General features: G+C 33.3%; 1 protein-coding gene across 1 annotated transcript in view; it reads right to left on the bottom strand.

Moving 5' to 3' along the window:
* Smp_123740 (putative spectrin beta chain) overlaps nucleotides 1-6,109 on the bottom strand; it is a gene marked incomplete at both ends in the record, with an annotated part of 50,869 nt that extends 44,760 nt beyond the window's left edge. The window contains 2 exons of the mRNA XM_018797007.1: nucleotides 838-999; nucleotides 5,702-6,109. Of these exons, the coding sequence (XP_018652092.1) occupies nucleotides 838-999; nucleotides 5,702-6,109 (570 nt within the window). The remainder of the gene's footprint in view (nucleotides 1-837; nucleotides 1,000-5,701) is intronic.
* Nucleotides 6,110-21,984: the final 15,875 nt, after the last annotated feature.

The raw sequence follows: 21,984 nt of genomic DNA, 5'->3' as shown, positions 1-21,984 counted from the left end.
AGATTTATAGTTTTCTGCAACCATTCATAAGAATGGATATATTCTCATATATGTCATAAATATGTCATCTTAACAAAAAGAAGCGGTGTGGTAGTTCTCTTCTAGATAGCATTTATATTTCTGGTATTCATTTACATTTGTTAATGACCTTTGAATTCTATCCATTTCGATGTTATTAAGCATGTTTCAGATTGGAGAAATTTTGTTGGTCGTTGGATAGTGAAAATGGTAAACACCTTGATATTTAAATGATAGTATCCAAGGAATTTTTCATAATAAAGAGAGAATCTTTTTGAAAATTAGTGATTGATGATGAATTTGCTAAGTATATTATTATATTAGAAAAAACTCATTTATACTCTTTCTGATTTAAATTCATGGTAAGTTCATATGGAGATGAAAATGTATTCGATTTCTAAACTGCTCAATCATTGCTAATTTGAAACTTCATATTTGACACGTAATGAGTGGTGCACAGCACATCCATTTGATGACCCTCCCTCTCTCGCAATAATTCTTCTTGAATAATATTAATTATATGAGAGAAACTTGGTGTTACATAAGAAAAATTACCCTCGAATATGTCAATGGTTCATTTGCTTAAAAGTTACAAATAAAGTTCATGGCATCGCGCATGTGCACTGTTAAGGAGTCTCACAATAGGACGAAACGGCCGTCCAGTGCTTACAAGTTTCCCATGGTGGTTTAGCTTAAGTCGACTCGCGAATTCGACTATTACAATTTACTGAAATCTCCACAAAACCCCCTTCCCATCTTTATACATTGAAAGTAAAAAAATATATGATATCAAAAAAAATGATTTTATGTTGAACTTACTCGTCGAATTAATTCATCTACAATAGCTAAATGACAATTATGTTCAGCTGTAATTAAACATTGCCAAGATTCTTCTAAATCACTAAGATTGTAACCATTCGGTGGTTTGAATAATCGACGTGATTCAGCCAACTGATTAGTATGAATTTCAGTTAACAGGGTCTATTGAAGTTGTTTTTTTTAAAAAAAAAGAAATTGTAAAGCATTTATAGTCATAATTTTGTTTAGATGAGAACATAAATATCAGTGAATAGTACTATTTCAATTAAATCTTTTTTATCAGGTTTTACTTTAATATACAGTAATATCTATATGCAAACAAGATAAACTTTAAACTAAACAAGATAATTTGTGAGCTGATGATATAAATGAAATAGATTACGTAACCATTTTTTATAAGCAATGAATAGAAATTAATAGTAAGATGATAGGTATGCTATTTATTTATTTAAACATATATGTATTGATACAAAAGGGCACCAGATACATATGCGCCACACAAAATAATGAAAGTAGGAAGAGAAGGGATGAAAAGATAAGGCGGACTGAAATGTACAACCAGAAGATTCTTTCAGTTAAGAAAGTTAGAACCACTCTTTATGAAGAAAGTAAAAGAAGGTTACAGCAGGTTCGCCACTGGCTTCTATTCTGAGCCATATCTGATAACGTCTCTAGCCACTGTGTTGCATCATCTCTCGGACCTCAGTCAGGGAATCGTGAAGGACCAACAGAAGCTAACCCTTTGCAGCTTTCTTTCGTGCCACGATACCATGTCATACACTGACCTCCTCTCCGCTTTTTCCAACCAGTCCCAGGGTCGGCAAATAATGCACGACGTGGAAGTCTCTGGGACGACATTCGTAAAACATGTCCAAGCCACCGAAGTCGGTGTTTCAAGATGGTGACACCAATTGAATTATCGTCTCTGCGCCCGAACACACGATGCCGAACCTCTGCATTACTAACATGGTGTTGCCACTGGATGTCAGCAATCCTTCGGAGACGACGATGATCGAACACAGAGAGACGTCTAACATCCTCATCTCGGAGAGGCCAGGTTTCACAAGCATAGAGCAAAACGGCTCTCACCGACTCGTTGTAAATCCGACCTTTTACAGCCACACTAACATCACGAAGGAGTCAAAGATGGTCCAAATTGGCATAGGCCGCTCTGGTTTTCATTATACGTGCATCAATCTCATCACTCACGCCACTACCAGCACTTATGCAGCTACCCAGATACACGAACTTCTCAACTACTTCAATCTTCTCACTACCCAGGGTGAGTGCAGGATCAGGGTCCTGTCAGTCTTGTAAAGGTACTTGGCACTTGGAAGGTGCAAAGCACATACCATACCTATGGACACTAATTTCCAACTGATTAAGTGTGGATTGTATAGCTTGGGTACCATCGCACAGTAAGACAATATCATCTGCATACTAAAGGTCGAGAAGTCTTTCTCTAGGCAACGGATCCACACTACCATTACTTACATCCATCAGAGCTGTTTCCAGGATGTCATCGATGGCAAAGTTGAAGAGGAATGGTGAGATCGGGCAACCCTGTCTAACCCCACTGCTCGAATGAAACAAGGGAGAAAGGTGGTTGTATGCCCTCACTCTGCCTGAGGTGTTCGTATACAGGGCCTTTAAGATGTTAATGAACTTCTCAGGCACACCCTTCTTCAATAGACAATCCCAGAGAACAGTCCTGTCCAACGAATCGAAGGCAGCCCTGATGTCAAGAAACACTACGACTGTTGGCCTGCGATAAGTATGACGGTGTTCTAACATTTGGCGGAGGGTGAAGATGTGATCAATGCATCCTCGACCAGAACGAAAACCAGTCTGCTCCTCGCGAGTCAAACGTTCTCGGGTTTTAAACAACCTACGAAGAATGACAGAAGCCAATAGTTTGGACGCAATCGGAAGTAGACTTATCCCCCGATAGTTGTTACGGGAACAACGTGAACCCTTTTTGAAGATAGGGACGACTATCGACTCATTCCATGATGTTGGAACACTTTCTTGCTCCCAAACCTTTGCAAACAACACAGTCAGTACCTTAGCCAGAAAGTCACCACCATCTTTAAAAAGAGCCGGAGGTAAGTCATCTGGGCCAGGTGATTTGTAGCGCTTCAAGAGTTGGAGTTCCTTGAGGAAGCATTCACTTTCAACCAGACAGTGACTGGAGATCGTTTAGATAGGACAGAGTTTTCACCATGGGCGAGCTACTGCATAAGTTTGAAAGGAAGGATACACAATTTGGGAATAAAGGGAGTGAAAAAGCGACGTAGTAAATAATGATAATAATAATAATAATAATGGTAATAATAATAATAGTGTAAATCGTCTTGCTTCTAATATGAGCGAGAATAGTATCGTCAATAGAATTCATCATTTCATTTATTTGTGTGTGGGCTGTGATGCTGCCCGGGTGCCCAAACCGAAGCAGGTGGTTTTCTTAGGGGACCACTCCCCGAGCCTTTGACCTAAAGGTCTGATCCACAAGGCAGTGGAGCATCGTGAGGAGATGCAGTCCCATGGTAGCCGGTGACCAACAGCAGGTTCATTCGCCATTCGTTCCATCAGGATACTGGAGCCCATGTGCACCATTGGTTTGGAATCAAGGTTTTCCAACTCCCCTAGGTGGACCCTCCGTGTCCACCAACCTGGTTAAAGCGCCAGACACTCGCTTTTCGTCCTCTGAATTTCGTAAACAACACCCTCGCCACGAGAAGGCAGTGTGTAGGACTTCCCTGACAGAGGCTATATATTCGCGTGGCCATGTGAGAGCATTTCGAGAGGGAGAGTGGACTCTCCCCACTCTCGGCCGTACCAGGGCATTTGGGGGCGATAGGTATGCTAACAATGATACAAATAATGACAGTTCTATTGACTTGGCAAGTAGATCAAAATTTGGGTAAGTAAACTCATGAAAATAAAGTTTATCCCATCGCGGATGTGCAATTCTGAGGAGTCACACGATAGGACGAAACAGCCGTTCAGTGCTTCCAGGTTTCCCATAGTAGTCTGCCTTCCATTGACTCATGATCTCAAATATTAAAATTAATATTGAGAATAAATTCATATAGTATTGTTTGTTTGAATCTTCCCATTGATGTGTTAGGACTGCAGCTGGTCAGTCTCCAATTGGCATATGTGCATACTGTGAGTATTGCCTCGATATAGCCTTAATTCACAAGCATGGTAAGTAGAGATGGCTGACGAGTCCCAAATAAGACGAAACGTGCTTCAAACTGGATTCCACTGCTAGCCACTATCCATCTCTGCTTACCACTATTGTTAAAAATAAAAACCAAGTTATTAAGATGAAAATTAGAAAGTTTTAATGAGAGCAAAGTTTTAACTGATGGAGCAATCGAAGTTTCAATGGCGTTAACGTTTATTTCATTTTAAATGGTTAAGAATTCAATTGTAACAAGATGAAAGTAAATCAGTTTATTATTATGAATGATTTTGTGGGAATCACTCATTTTGAAAATAGTTTACAAGAGGGATTGTATGGAAATGGACAATTATTTAAAACAACGAAACCCTATGCGGCTTTCTTATTCTAGGATGAACCTATTGTAAGAGATCAAATATAAGACCTATAGATCGAAGGACTTGAATGTTTTCTTGCACTTAATTAAATGAAGAGAATTCATATTCTTCTGTTTTTATTGTCATTTAGGCTTTATCAACAAATTCTAATGTTGTTCTTAGGCAAGGATGTTTTTTCTTCAATCAATTCATAGAGAACTTCTTACTTCTAATATTTTTAAGAGTAATTAGCGCTTGTAATAAGATATGGTAATGAATCATTCAAGTTAATAAATTGAATTCCTATATCTTACATAAACAATTTAGTTTCATAAAGTGATGAAACTTCGTAGGGTTTTTAATGTTTTTTTTGCCTCTCAATAAAATTGAGTTCCTTACTGAAAACCAGTTAATTGGGTCTTCATTTGAGTATTCTATCACATCCCGTTGGATGCCGGCTCAGTGATCTATCGGTTAAGGGCTCTGGCTCGAGACTGTTAGGTCCTTGTTAGTGGGACATTGATTGGATTAAAGCATGTTTCATGCATAATGGTGTCGCTGCACGCTGATTGGCTAATTCTAAACCGATCAGCCCCGGCATATTATCGGAGAAAAATCTAGAAGCTTCTTATGTATATACTATACATATATGAACGTTATTTAAACTAGGGATTGCTGTTCACATCCCATTGTTTTTTGTGAATACAATTTCATTCCTGTTCAACGTGTTCTGATTTTGGGGTCTTGTTGAGTGTCATCGTATAAGAATACTAAGCAATAGGAATAGCTGGGTCGTTTATTAGCAAAAATACAATTATAACAGTCCTGAGTTCGAATCTCACGTGTTCGGGATCGCGGATGCGCACTGCCACTGAGGAGTCCCATAATAGGACGAAATGGCCGTCGAGTGTTTCCAGGTTTTACATATTGGTCTAGCTTCCATTGACTCATGATTTCAACTTTGAAAAATATTGAAATCTCCACAAAACCCCTTCTAACAAATGGGTATTAACTTACTTACTTACTTAAGCCCGTTACACCTCGTGAAGGAGCATAGGCCCCAAACCAGTATTTTCCATCCAACCCTGTCCTCGGGAGATATTAACTAGGTATATAAAATACCGTATAACCTCTTTTCAAACAATAGTAGACAATAACAACTCTTAAATATGGGAAATAATATTTAACGTTTTATACCTTGAAAATAAATTCTATGTATGAAGTAAACAAAATCTGTTTGTACTAATTCGACAACAAGGTCAGACAATAGCTTACAAGCCTTAACTACTTCATTAACCAAACAAAACAATATACTCACTTCTAATTGAACCAGTTCAGACATTTTTTCCGCTTTTTCATTTTGACGCCAAATTAATAAATTTTGTAATTCTTCTTTTATATCTAATTGATTTCTAATTTCATTTGATTCTTGTATCTTGCATAGTAACTGATTCATTTGTTTCATATTTATATTAGACCATTTAAACCATCGTTTAACTTGTTTAATATAATTAAATATTTTATGATTTATGATTAGGCTGTGTTGAATTACTTTACTAATACGTTCTAATGATAATTTGATATTATGTGAATTAGTTAAATAACGATACCATGTTGCAACAATAGTCATAACACAACGTTCTTCTAACCAACATGTTTGAATAAAATGTTTTGATTCAATTAATATTGGTATACCTAAATGTAAATAGGCTTGTTGAAAGATCATTTCTAATCGTAATTGTAAATTATCAATATGACATATTTGATTATAATCAATTAAATTTGGATAATGTCGATGTAATAAAGCGGCAAATGCTAAACTATCACGCCAACTTTTTGTAAAATCAACAATTTCAACCTTTAAAAACAAATTGAGGAATTATAATATAAATAAATACATAAAAGATTGTAAAAAAATACTTTAAAAATTAAGATAAATACACCTACAAACAAACTCTTTGACCAACACAAACCTGGAACCTTGAACATTTACGATTCTAATGACAGCAACTAAGACCCGTGAGATGAACTACTCTACCAGGAGGTAGCTAACGAAGGTTTAAGCACATCTCGTATAAGATGTGAAGTATTAAATTAACTAAATTCTTAATAACCTATGATGCTGAACAGGATATGTTAGTTCAAAAGAGTAATACCATGAATAAGCAGCTACATCTTGCCTACAAAATTATAGTTAACGACTGAATAAAGTTTAAAGAACTGTTATTGTAGTAAGCCTTAGAGTATGTAAGTTCATATATGAGCACCGAACTAATTAAATTAAATCTATACGTTTAACCATACAAAGAAGTGAAAGCTACTAAACCATTATCTTCCAATTACTTAATAACGATATTATATTTTACATGTCAGTTTTATTTTCTGTCATGTTGGAAAGATTAACTTGCTCAGGAGTATAAAAAAATATTCATGAGCACTGGACTAACAACATTCAGCTGACAAACGACTTTTTCATAAACACTTCAAAGAGCGGTACTCTTTGTTACAACAAATAACACGTTCTTTAGCCATATTTTGAAAAAGGTACGATTAATTTGGAAATCTTTACATGATCAGAGCTAAAACAGGTCTGTCAGCGTACCAACTAGAACTTGAAAACATGTGAGATTCATGTTTTTAGGTAGCTTGCAAGTAGTTTTATAGAAATATGCTCCCATGATATGACTTTCTAAAGCAGTATTGTTATTCTAGCTTATGATATTCGTATGTGTCAAATTGAGTTCTTTGTGTAGGCTTTCAATCCAGGAATAACTTTTATTTAGTCATCGACAATAAAAAAATAACGATACAGATATGATTCTTTTCATGTTCTCATACTTAACAACAACAAAATAAGAAAACATGAACGAAAATAAAACAAAAAAAAAGTCGAATTAACGAGAATAAAGATGGCAAAATAAGTATACAAAATGTTGTTCAGAAGGAATATATTAGACTGATGGATTCAATTCTGGATATACGAACACCAATATGAGAAGAATAACAGTTGCTGAAGAGAGGCTAATTATGACGATTGATTTCAAATTCTCTACAATCATCAGCTACTCTAGTAGCTCACCTTAAGTAATCTGTTTACAATATAAGTTATCTGTTTCTTTGAATGGTGAAGGAAGATATTTTTAGTTTACTATATGGGATATCTGAATTCTATTTGGATCATTTTTTCAGTAAGGTATTAAATTCTAATAACTATCAGCTTTCAAAACCAATAACTTCATATCTTGTTGCTATTTCATCTATGGCTTTTACGCTAGAACATATTTCTTCTCACTAAAGTTAACAGCACGTAACTTTGTAATGATGTGTAATGCTGACTGATATGATTATTCAAATATTATTCAAGATACCGAGTGAATTTTTCAAGTCAGCCTATGCTACCTTGTGTAACCGGTAGTAAAGTTAAAAGTCAGAACAATTAAATATACACTGAAATTATCTTAAGTTACAAAATAATTATTTTTTTCAATATGATTCAATATATTGATATAGATAACTTTTGTTCCATCATGCCAAAAACTCATTTGTGCACGATTTCTGTAGTGAGATAGTAATTCACTGGAGACAATGGTAGACGGTTTCTCAATTTCGTGTATTGGTTGAAGTTAGACATTAACACCGTTGAATGCCGGCTCAGTAATCTAGAGATTAAGTGCTCGCAAGCAAGACTGATAGGTCCTGGGTTCGAATCTTGTGGGGTGGGATCGTGGATGCGCACTGTTGAGGAGTTCCACACTAGGAATAAAACGGCCTTAAAGCTGTGCTTCCATGTTTTCCATGGTGATCTAGCTATGATTGATTCATGATCTCAATTATCAAAATTACTATAATATCCATAAAACCCCTTCTGACATTATGATTATATTTATAATTTAACTAATGATTACAAAATACTCAATATTTATTACCTGAGGATATTCAGCTGTTTTAAGCTGACACCAAAGAAGTAAAGCATCTCTTGCATGTTTAACTTCACCAGTTTCATCTGATTCTTTGATGACGATATCTTGAACCTAAAAAAGATTATAATAAATCACATAATGAAAGTTATTCTTCGTAATAATAGATTACATGAGATAGATAGAAAAATGAACAAGTAGATTATTGAATATAGTGTACTACATAAAGTTTCTTTATTTATAACTATAAGATGGATAGTAAGCAAAGATGGATAGTTGCTAACAGTGGAATCCAGTTTGACGCGCGTTTTGTCCTCTTTGGGACTCGTCAGATGGATGTACCTGCATCTCAGAGTTGATGTTCATTCTGGGACTCCAACCCAGTACCCTTCGCTTCAAACGCCATCGCCTTATCCATTCGGTCACTGAGTCCTGATAGCCACTTGCTTGTGCAATGGAGTGAAGTTCAAATTTACTTAGAATTGTTTGTTTGGATCTTCCCCATTGATGTTTTTAGGACTGCAACTGGTCAGTCTCTTATTGGCATATATGCATACTGTGCTTATTGCCTCGATATAGCCTTAATTCCTAAACCTCAATGGTAAGATTCAACAAACAATACTAAGTGAATTCAAACTTCACCCCATTGAACAAGCAAGTGGCTATCAGGACTCAGTGGCCGAATGGATAACGCGATGGCGTTTGAAGCGAAAGTTACTGGGTTGGAGTCCCAGAATGAACATCAACTCTGAGATGCAGGTACGTCCATCTGACGAGTCCCAAAGAGGACAAAACGCGCGTCAAACTGGATTCCACTGTTAGCCACTATCCATCTTTGCTCACCATGCTTGTGAATTAAGACTATATCGAGGCAATACGCACAGTATGCACATATGCCAATTAGAGACTGACCAGTTGCAGTCCTAACACATCGATGGGAAGATTCAAACAAACAATACTAAGTGAATTTAAGTATTTGTTATGCCACCTCTTCTGTAGTCATACTGCATACTGCTTAGATAACCTAAAATGTTATTACCTTTTCACTAAAGTCTTGATACTGCAAAGAAAGATCATTATGTACTGTTTAACAACATTAAAGTAGAACAAAATATTTGTTTACTAAATTTCTTTTCATGGTTCACGAGGGTGTTTGATACCTAAGTGTTCTCGCCACACGATTGAGCTGCACTATTCAGATTAAAGCGTTGAAACCTATAAGGTGTCTGGCTTTCCTGTAAGGCGGGATTGAGTTGTACTGCTTGGATTAGGTCTGGGTGGTGTCTGTCTCTCCTGTAAAACTGGATGGAGCTGTACTGTTTAGGTTATCACGTGAAAGTCTGGATGGTGTTTGGTTCTCCTGAAAACCAATGCAAAATTACCCTGACTCATAAGGGTAATATTATATAACTATCATTATATTTTTTTTTGAATAGCAACCAAATACAATGTACTTTGTTTCGTAACTCATTATTGACAATTTTCTTTTTAAAACTGTTGATATTTATCTTTATGGTTACAAAATTCTCGTAAACTCTTCACTGTCCAAGTCATAAAATAACAACAACAACAACAAAATACAGTAAATTTTATTTCTTAATGTACTTTCTATTTAGAGTATGAATATATAAACAGGTTTATTTAATCCAATGAATAGAGAAAAATCATTTTAAGGTACCTAATTACTGAACCGATAAACAGTTTTGGTTTAATAACTATGATACTGGATAATAGTGTAGTGAACAAGATGACAGGTGGGGACAATTGAATGAATTTAAGCATAAAATTACAGACTATCTAACTAAAATCTGACAACCATATAGTAAACAGTTCATTTGCAAATTACCAATCAATTGTCTCCATCTTGACTGTTCCTTCTACAAATATCAGTCCATAATCTCCGATTATTATTATTGTTCATTCATTTTCATACCAACTGCGTTTCATTTCTGTTCTTTCGTTATCGATCTTCTACGGAAATACATTCAATGTTCGATCATCGTTATATACCCCTCATGTGGATATAAGTAACCTACACCACACTAGTAGTACAATATTATTTACTACATACTATACTAAATACAATCCGTTGTATATAGTAATTTAAATATACTTGTAGTGAACAATAACATAAGTGAGGACAATTGAATGTATTTGAATGCAAAATTACAGAACATCTTAGTAAAATCTGAGAACCATACAGTAAAATACTTCATTTACAAAATGTCAATTAACTGTCTCAAACTTGACTGCTCCATTTGCAAATATCAATCAATCGTCTCAGATTTCACTATCCTTTCATTTCCATACTAATCAATTTTTGTTCTCGTTTTCTTTTCTTTCATCTTCTTAAGCTTATCCGGAGAGACATGTTACTTTCGATTGATGATATATACTACTTATATCTGTCGATATCAGTAGGACACATCACATACTCAAGCTTTATCTGAAACATAGTTATAAGGGACTAAAACTTCTACTTAGTTCGATAAAGCGATTATCATTTCCGTTTCTTCGCTTTGCATCTATTTACATGAATAAACTATTTCGAAATTTGAATAATTGAAGAAAGCGAACTATAGTTTGTTCAAAAGTAACTCATCAATTATGTCTACAAAACTAAACATACCAAAGTACCAACCCCTTTAAACTTTGTTTTCATTAGTTTTGTAAACATGTGTGAACATACTAAGTTAATACATTTTGTTGTGTGCTTAATAATTTGATGACAAGTTTCTATTTTGATACTGTAAAGCTGTTTTTGAGAAGTGTTTCCAACAGATAAGTTCACCAGGAATCTTTCTGTCCTGTATGGTTTAATAGAATAACGGACTGCCTTTTGTATAATATATGTACGTCTAAACATTAAGCAGAATTTTTATAACTATTCAAAGTATTGTAAGTAAATCTTTTTATCGTTTGCACATATATACCCATCACGTTTTCATTTATTAACATCCCACCAATTAGCTTTATTCCAAATAGCCATTGATTCTTAGTTAGAAGAAATAATCTACAACAATAATTTTTTAAGACCTAATGTAAATACAGAAAGAAATATTGTAAGATATTAGACTCCTTCATTTTATGGTTCAATTGATGAGTCTATTGAAGCTAGAGAAACATCGAAAACCCGGAAGTAATGGATTGCTGTTTCGTCCTAGTATGGGACATATCAGCAGTGCGCATACACGATCCCACCTCACCAGATTTGAACCCAGGACCTATCAGTCTTGCGTGTAAATGTTTAACCTCTAGACCATTGAACTGACCGGCATCCAACGGTGTTATTGTCTAACTTCAACCAATCCACGAAATTTAGAAACCGTCCACCATTATCTTCAGTGAATTAATACCTCACAACAGACCCAAGTTTTCCATGGTGGTCTAGCTTCAATTGATTCATGATTTCAACTATATAAAATCAGTTATCATTTAACTCTTTTACCTAAATAAAATACATAGCAACAACTTTTTTTATACAAATTCCATTTCTATTCAAAAGTTATTTGATAAACAACATGCCAATAAAAAACTAATCAGTTTAATGTACAATTAATAAATCTACTTAACATAAATAGTTTCGACAGATCTGATGACTTTAGTTTTTTTAATATTTAAGTTTTCCATTCTGTTTTTTTATTTTTTTCGTTTTTTTTTAGTTGACAAGTTCATAAGCTATTCAATTAATTCTTTATTACTGTGATACTTCTGTTTTTTCATTACTTCAGGTATACATAGTGATTACAATCTCACCTCTTCATATATACACTTGAAACAGTTATGTTCATTTGACATTTGGAAATATGTCAACATATATTGTATATATATAACTATGATATATGTATTATATTATATTGTATAAGCTTGATAAAGTATACCTTTCATTCAATGATCCAAACTTTTTTTTCTTCCCATACAATAAAATAATTTACTTTCAAATAAGTAGTTTAATCAAAAAAAAAGTTTTTTTGTGTGGATATTTCTTATAACATTATTTCTAGAGGGGGGATCATTTGAAATCATTGGTTTCCTCCTTTTCTTTTGTTTTTTTTTGCTCTTTTTCAATAGTAGACTAATAAATCATTAGATATTTATCATTTTGAGTTATATCATATTTTCACTATTAATTGAATTAGATCAATGAATAATGAAATATAATCAAAATTGTTTTATTAAATATAATTTAATAATGAAATTTTGAAAAAAAGTTCACAACCATTGTATAATTTCAATAGTTGAAATTATGATCCAATGAAGCTAGACCATCATGGAAAAATTGCAAGCAGTGGATGGCCGTTTCGTCCTATCGTGGGATTCCTCAACTGTGCTCATCCACGATCCCGCCTCACGAAATTCGAACTCAGGATCTATCAGTCTTGCACGCGAGCGCCTAACCTGTAGACCACTGAGCCGGTATCGAATGGTGTTAATGTCTAACTTCAACTGATTCATGAAATTGAGCGATACATCCACCATTGTCTTCACAAAACCCCTTCTTGTATATTGTATAAGTTAGTATATCCATACCTATAAAACATGTATTAAGCATACTCATACTCTGATCTTCAACTATCTAAGAGTTTAGCTGGTTGAAAGGTTGATGAAAAAGTAGTAGTATGAAATGAAAAATTGTCTATTATTTCTTCCATCTAATTCATATCAAGATGAAATCTAACTAGATATCTTAATACTTAAGCTGATTTGTTTTCAATTGTTATAATTTCTTACCTTTTAAAACTATCAATCATTTACATATATTAGACTCTATTGTTTTGAAAAAGACAATATAATAATGGTTCATTTGACCATATAGCTCAAAATGTTTCATGCGGCTAAACATTGGTATCTGAGGATCTGATTATTATTCAAAGTATAGTAACCACCAAAAGTTTAAAGAAATAATAATAAAAGTCAAGTTATTTTCTCTTTATATGTATATGTTGAATTTGTTCCTGTAAAATAACTTACAATTATTACAACTTATCTATTAGTTGTATCTCGGGATTTTTTTACAATAAATGTTCTCATGATTTCAACTATAAAACTACTGCAATCTTCACAAAAGCCCTTCTGATAATAATAATAATCATATGCTCACTAGTGACTGGCTGCAAGAGATATTTCATGGAGTTCTAGTGAGAAACAGTGACCAATGGAGTTTTACAAGGTCTGTTGTGAGATATCAAGTCACTGAAGACAATGGTGAAGTTAGACATTAACACCGTTGGATGCCGGCTCAGTGGTCTAGTGGTTAAGCGGTCGCTCGCGAGACTGACACATCCTGGGTTTGAATCTCGTGAGGCGGAATTGTGAATACACACTGCTGAGGAGTCACACATTAGGACGAAATAGCTGTTCAGTACTTCTAGGTTTTCTATGGTGGTCTAGCTTCAATTAATTCATGATTTCAACTATAAAATATAATTCCTTGAACATATGGATTTCTCATGAACAAAATGAAATTGTTGAATAAATCCACAATATGATTAGCATATATAAAACCATGACTTCAATAGAGCTAATTCAGTTAATTGAAAACAATGCTTATGTAACTCTTATTAAGTAATCCATGTCCATAATGATACATCCAATTATGTTTAGTTTTCAAAAGAAAAAACCGCGATAGATCAATCTATCCAATATTCATAACATTCCAAAACATTTAACAATTATCTTCAAATCAATATTTCTAGCACTTTTCTTTTATCTGATTAGATTACATTAATTAATCAATAATTATTATGTAACCGTCATTATTTCATTCATTCATGGTCTGGATTCTTACATCATCATCATCATCATCATCATCATCAAAATGATCCCTTTAAGACAACTTCAAATGATATTTTTGTTATTAACATGAATGTCATTGCTTGTATGAAACAATAATTCTTTACATACCAATACAATGATATGTTATGGTCAGAAAAAAAAGGGAAAAAGAGAAATATTTGAAAAATCTACTTACAAATTGTCTTCCTGATAGTAATTCTAATAGACGAAGTAATATTCTTCCATCACGTAAATCATTATATAATTCTTTAACTAAATAAGTATGTTCAATAGTATGAGATCTATGTATAGATGATGATGATAATTCCCATGATGTTGAATGTGATAATTTATTCATTGAATGATGATTAGTCCAATTATTATGTAAATCATTTGGATATGATAAATAATTAAGAAATTCTGATGAAAATACTCCATCTAATTGTGCATTAATCCAATTAGTAAATAAACATTTTTGTATATGATCACGTTCATCTGTATAGTTAAAAATTATGGAATGAATTAGTTGTGGTTAAATACCAAGAAGATGTATAACAGTAATACACATCACCTCTATATACATAGTTTAATGTATTGCTTACCCTACATCTATACGTGGTACTGCAGTGAACAAAACATGGGTGGGGACAATCGAATGTTTAATATCACGCAGATATCAGTTACAACAAATCATGTATAGCTTTTATCTTTAGCTATTCATTAAACACATATTGTAGTGAACAAAACACGGGAGAAGACTATCGAATGTATTTAAGCACAAAATTAGAGCTTATCTCACCAAAATCTGATAACCATAAAGTAAACAGTTAATTTACAAACTATCAATCAATTGTCTCAATCTTGACTGCTCCTTCTGCAAATATCAGTTCATCTTCTCTGATTTCATTGTTCCTGCTCTTTCCTTATCGATCTTCTAGTGAAATACATAATATGCCTGATCATTACCATATCCTACTTATATAGATATAAGTAACCCATACCATAGTATGAAATCTAGTCAAAATGCATGTATATAATATTCATCTCTACTGACTTTGATATGTAATTTAAAAAATAAGGTATAAAGAAATATGTCGACTGTCTGCTAAAGTAAAGTAAGGTACAATAATTCATACTATAAGAATTTCATATTACATTGTTTTTCTAATCTAAACAATTAAAAATTTCTGAGAAAAAAATTAATAGTTGAAATCGCGAGTCTTTTGAAGCTAGACCAACATGGAAAACCTGGAAGCACAGCCTTAAAGCGGTTTCGTCCTATTGTGCGACTCCTAAGCAGTGTGTATTCACGATCCCACCTCGCGGGTTTCAAACCCATCATCTATTAGTCTCTCACGCGAGCGCCTAACTACTAGACCATTGAGCTCACTGGCATCCAACGGTGTTAATTTCTAACTTCAACCAATCCACAAAAGCGCTCGCGCGCGAGACTGATAGATCCTGGTTTCGAATCTCGTGAGGTGGGATCGTCAATACACACTGCTGAGGAATCCCACAATAGGACGAAACCGCATTAAAGCAGTGCTTCCAGGTTTTTCATGGTGGTCTAACTTCAATTGACTCATGCATTCAACTATATAAAATTACTAAAATCTCTACAAAACCCCCTTCTGATAAAAAAATAATATTTTGAATGTTTTTCAAAAATGTTTTTATTAAAACAATATTTAAAATTTTTTAAGTAAATTCATTAGATTATTTTTTAAAAAAAACACAAAAACAACAATGTTCTGTATGTTTACTTAACAACAGTGAACTCAAGAAAAAAAAGAGAAAAAAAAGTGTAAACCTGTTGTTTTCAGACAGTAACTAATTAACACGTGAATTTCATCAATAAATAACATCATAAATGCATTTTGAAAAAAGAAAAAAACACGAGAGAAAAAACACGAAAATAAATGTTAATCTACTCCATACACACACACAACTAGTAAAGATTCAAGCTTATTGTAATAGAAATAAAAGAAAGAAAGAAAGAAAAAAGAGTAAGTTTGGCAAATTGAATTAAATTAAAAATGAAACGATGGAAATTAATTATTTTATGAATACAAATAAAAATTTATTATTTTTTTAAAAAAAAAATTTTCAAAAAATAAAAAATATTCTTTATTTGGCTTAAATTATGTTTTTTTTTGTTTTTTTCCTCCAAACAGATTCATTGTTACGTTGGTAGTTATTATATTAAGACTTTTTATAAAGAACTGAATATTTTTTTCAAATCACTTAATTCAATTTGATCTAATTTATTTATAAATTGTTTGATTGATCATTGGGTGGTGATCAATATCATGTATATCAAATCCTTCTTAGTGTAGATCAAATCTTATCGACCAAGTTGCAATGTGGTCACTAGTCTAAGTGACTCTGATTATGAAGGTGAGTGACACAGGATTGAATTTGTTAGGGAGCATCAGTTCCCTTAAGAATACAGGTACATTTGGCTGATGAGTGCTAGGTAGTACGAAACCTAGGGCCAGGGTTTCCTGTTGACTACCTTCAACCACCATCTAATCTTATTCATTCAGTGTATTGTGAATTAAAAATGGTAATAAATAGGTAAATAGGATGATAACTACTTTTTTCAAGTTATCTCGTATCTGTTAGCAACCCTTAATTGAGTTTCATAAATGAGTTATTATGTTCAGTCCAACTGTCTTGTCGCTTATGTTATCTAAATTAAAAACGATCTCAGATCGAAACTATATATCTACACTTTGAAATGAATAATCCATTTAGGATATTTTTAGGTGATCAGTCTAGTTTACAACTAATTTTCTTTAGATACTAAATCTGTTAAAAAGCCAATGAAGATTAGTGAACATCAGATAGTTATTTCACACTAGATTTACTTACGAAGTTATTACATAACATTTCTAAATGGATTTGTCATTCATCGTTACGAAAAATCTGCCAATAGGTAGAAAACAATTTAGTGTTACAATGTTTAAAAAACACTATGTTTCATTCTCTAAAAGTACAGCTTAATTTCTCAAAACATCTGCATAGTTGTTTTGGATCATGAACTGTTGCATCTCTTGTTTGTCCAATTGTGAAGCACTTATTATATTTTCAGTCAAACTTAATCGAATCAAGGAAAAATGATCTATTTATGATTGCAGCCTAATGTGCCATCAAAAAACATTTCCGGCACTCAGTAGAAGTTCGCGATTTCATCTTATTCACTGACTATAAGCCTTTAACATATGCTCTGCATACCAATTCTGACTGTCACTCACCACGGGATTGCAGACATTCAGACTATATCTCTCAGTTCACAACAGATGTTCGTCACGTCAAAGGTGAGTCAAACTATGTTGCCAATACTCTGTCACGTATCCAGGTGAATGCAGTTACTTTGCCGGTGCTTGATCTCCCTCCCATGGCCATCGCCTAAGCAAATGGTCCTTCATGTACAGGAGCACAACATTCTACACCCCTTCAGTGCCGGGAAGTACCCCTAGCAACTAGCTCAGGTACTATCCTGTGTGATACTTCTAATGGTCTTTCCCGATCCGTTGTACCCTTTGCTTGTCGTCGTCTAGTCTTCGATGCCCTGCACAGACCGTCTTATCCATGTTTAGAATAACTGTAATAATTAATTGTGTGTAGTTAGTGAAATACCAAGATATATTCATTACGAAAGTTTAATTTATCTTCATAACTATATGTGAAGTAACTTTCTACAGTCTAAAATGGTTTCTCATCTACCATCAAATAAAACTTACTATTTAGAAAATAATCTGTTGAAGCTTAGTTTTTAAAAGATTTCCAGAACTATTTCTAGTTTTCTCGTTGTTATATATATAATCCCATTGATATTTGTGAATACTTAGTAATTAGATCATCTTATTTACATAGAGATAAAACGAAGTACCAACTTAAACAATGAGATGAAGTTGTCATGTCAATGTAGAGAAATATAATTATGTTCGTCGAACTTTTAAAAACTGTTAGTAGAATCAACTACAAATAAGAAATAATTAATTGAAATAATGCAAATTACTATAACCAAAGGTAGATAGTGGTTAGCAGTGGAATTCAGGACGCGCATTTCATCCTATTCCAGACTCGTCAGCTGGATGTACCTGCATCTCAGAGTTGATGTTTACTCCGGGACTCGAACCCAGTACCTTTCGTTTCAAACGACATCGCGTTATCCACTCATCTACTGATTCTTGATAGCCACTTGCTTATGCAGTGAGGTGAAGTTTAAATTGGTATAGTTTGTTTGAATCTTTCCATTGATGTTTAGGACTGCGATTGATCAGTCTCTTATTGGCATATATGCAGACTGTGTGTATTGCAGTCCTAAACATCAATGGGAAAATTCAAACAAACAAAACCAAGTGAATTTAATGTCAATTACTGTTTATCTCCTGACAACTGATTTTAATTAATTACAATTCTAAGTAATATAAGTAATTTATTCTCTTCTTTTAATGTTCATATGAACTCCCCTCCTACACACACACACACATGCACATATTTGTGTAACAGACAGAAATGTGTAATCATTGTTTTCCAAAGATTGCTTACAATTTTATTGTATTTTGATATTTGTAGACATCAGCTGTTATTGTTTTGTTGTTTTTTCGGGAAAAAACGAACACTCTAAAATGTATTAGCGTAGAATATATAGCAGAATAAATATGATTGTCCATTTTATATAAACCCTAAATATATCTTTTTACCAATACAAGCAGAATCACAGTAGTATGGTAATTTACTGAAGAGATCAAGTTTTCATTTACAACTTTTCGATTTGCATTTAAAACGTTATTTTAAACAATATTCATTTACGTTTATGAATGGAAGATACTTTCAAAAGTGAATGATCAGTCATAACAATAGGACACATTCAAAATTAATTCTTGATAACAAGCTCGGTAAGATTATAATTTGTGGACGAACATTGAGCGACGCTAAAGTGATCTTGAGAATATTCACTTACTGATCAGGGCTAAATGAGGGTTTTAAACCTATGTGAAGGAAAAGGATTGTGATTTACAGTTGATGGTTGGGGATAGGGATTAGATTTAGGGTTTTCATTACGAAATGACATCAGCTAAAATGTCAAGATGGTATTTATTCAATTAGATAAATGAATTTCAAGCCGTAATCCAAGACATGTTATAGTAAATCTGATTGATTCGTCCATAAATTGTAGTCTCAACACAAGCTCCATGATTAATTACACAAAAAACTACAAAAAGTATTTTCTTTAGATAGACCACATCTATTAATAGTTTCTTAGTAAATATTTAACACTAATCAGACCATCGCTCATTAACTTTAGACGGTCGAAATTTTGTTTGTAAAATGTTTATCTTTGAGTATATGTTAGTGTAATATGATGAACAACAAGTAGTTTAGGGTTAAGATATATATACGCCTTCGGAAACAAAACTAGCTTATTCAAATTGATTTTAATACTAATTGCCTTTTCTTTGATCTGTACCGTTCATAATGAGTGCTGTAATTTAATGTGAGACTATAGTTTCCTAGAAGTGACCAGTTTTGATTGAAAACCTCTTGTCAACACTTATCAGTTTCATAATATCACGCAGATATCAGTTACAACAAATCATGTATAGCTTTTATCTCTAACTATTCATTAAACACATATTGTAGCGAACGAGAAGACGAGTGAAGCGATCGAATGTATTTAAGCACAAAATTACAGACTATCTAACTAAAATCTGACAACCGCACAGTAAACAGTTCATTTGCAAACTGTCAATCAACTGTCTCAATCTTGACCATTCCTTCTGCAAATATCAGTCCATAATCTCCGATTATTATTATTGTTCATTCATTTTCATTGCAACTGCATTTCGTTTCTGTTCTTTCCTTATCGATCTTCTGCCGAAATACATTCTATGCCTGACCATCACTATATACTACTTATGTGGATATAAGTAACCCACACCACAATATTACTGATTGATTCAAACATTATTTGCCAATTTTAATCCAATTCTAAATAAACTCTACGTAGTTTAAAATAAATCTAATCTTTATTATAGTTACTTAGGCCATTATAAATGATAGTTATTATTAAACAAGCTTGTATAACATGTTATTTATCATTGTATATCATCATCAGATTAAATAACCGTATATTATCAAGTTAATTCAGGCATGCCAAATCCTAGAAATTATTAAGATAAACTATAAAAGTCGATTGCCTTATTAAGAAATTAAGTGTTATTCTCTTGAAATCTTAAGTTTAAACACTTCCCTGAAATCTTATTACTTTCATTTTAGTAACGGCAAATGCAAATTCTTTATTCCTAATTTCAGACTTTATATTTAAGGTTACACGACAACTATTCAAAAAAACGTTTATCTCATTAGTCATTGGATTACAATTATGATATCACACTGCAAACTATGAAGAATTACAGTTAGGAGGATAAGGATTATCCATGTTATATGTAACAAACTATAGGTATATGAAATAAGACATATTCTACTAATAAGAAGGTGTAATCTCATCAGATGTACATTGAGATTTTCATTCAAATGTAAAATGTCAAGTTATATTCGAAGAATGGGATAGTATAGAAACTATCTAAAAGTTAGATTGAAAAAGATCAAATGTAATCAATGTATAAAAAGATCTTATCACATTTTGTAAGTAGTGAGTATGTATTAAGTCTAACCAAGCTACTTGAGATAGTTTTATTATCTTATCAAACCATTCAACTCATTAGTTCTCACAACCGTTCAGAGTTGTCTGGTTTTCGACAAACCTCTAGCTGATATTAGTCTATGGCAAAAACCGTCTTCAAGATTATTTAACCACTAGTCATAACAATACAAGTCACTGGACAGTGACTTTAGGGCAGTGATCTGGTGTTTATTCATGACCAGAGGTGTTCAATAAATTAGTTATTTGCCGACAGCATTGGATGATTGTTGTATCACGTTATGCCTTATTTAGGTTTTAAGAATGTAGATCATGAGATTCTAAATCGATAGTGTAAAGACAGTACAATCTACATGGAACATAAAATTCCTGAATGTACTCTTTGTTTTCACATCACTGAGATTTTTATTTGCTTCTCAGCTGATATCGATCCTTGACATAAATCATAAACAAATTAAACTAGTCTCTACAAACATACTCTAAGTACTTATTTATGATTTATGAAAATTATAAAAATCTAAATAAGAAGAATTTATTTTTAGAATCTCCAAAGCACGGGCAGTAATTCTACAATTGAATAACATATGGAACTCAAAACAACTGTCAACTAATTTCAAAGTAAGAATCTTCAATACGAACGTCAAGACAGTCCTACTGTATGAAGCTGAAACGTGGAGAATACTACGTCCATTGTCAAGAAGTTACAAGTATTTATAAACAGTTGTCTACGCAAAATACCCAACATTCACTGGTCGGATACAATCAGCAACAGCGTTTTATGGAAGAGGACAAACCAGATTCCAGCTGAAGAGGAAATTAGGAAAAGACGTTGGAAGTGGATAGGATATACAATGAGGAAATCACCAAAGTGCATCACGAGGCAATCCCTAAGTAGGAATCCTGAAGGGAAGCGGAAAAGTGGAAGGTCAAAGAACACATTACACCGAGAGATCGTAGCATATATGAAAAGGATGAATAACAACTGGAAAGAACTGGAAAAGATTGCCCAAGACGGGGTTGGATGGAGAATGCTGGTGTGCAGTCTATGCTCCTTCACGAGGGGTAAAAGGCGTAAGTAAGTAAGTAATTTGTAAAATCTCAGTGAATCGATTTGAAGTAAATCTAACATTTCAGCTGGCAATCTGGTTCAAGCTTTTTCAAGGAAATATAATCAAACAACAAAATTATCTAATATAATTAGGTAAATTCATTGAGATTTTACAAATATATTCTTCC

The sequence above is a fragment of the Schistosoma mansoni genome, chromosome 4 (genome assembly GCF_000237925.1).
Source record: "Schistosoma mansoni strain Puerto Rico chromosome 4, complete genome".
NCBI classification, from domain to species: Eukaryota; Metazoa; Platyhelminthes; class Trematoda; order Strigeidida; family Schistosomatidae; genus Schistosoma; species Schistosoma mansoni.
The sequence above is the reverse complement of the archived record's forward strand: the minus strand, read 5'-3'. Positions and strand labels throughout refer to the sequence as shown.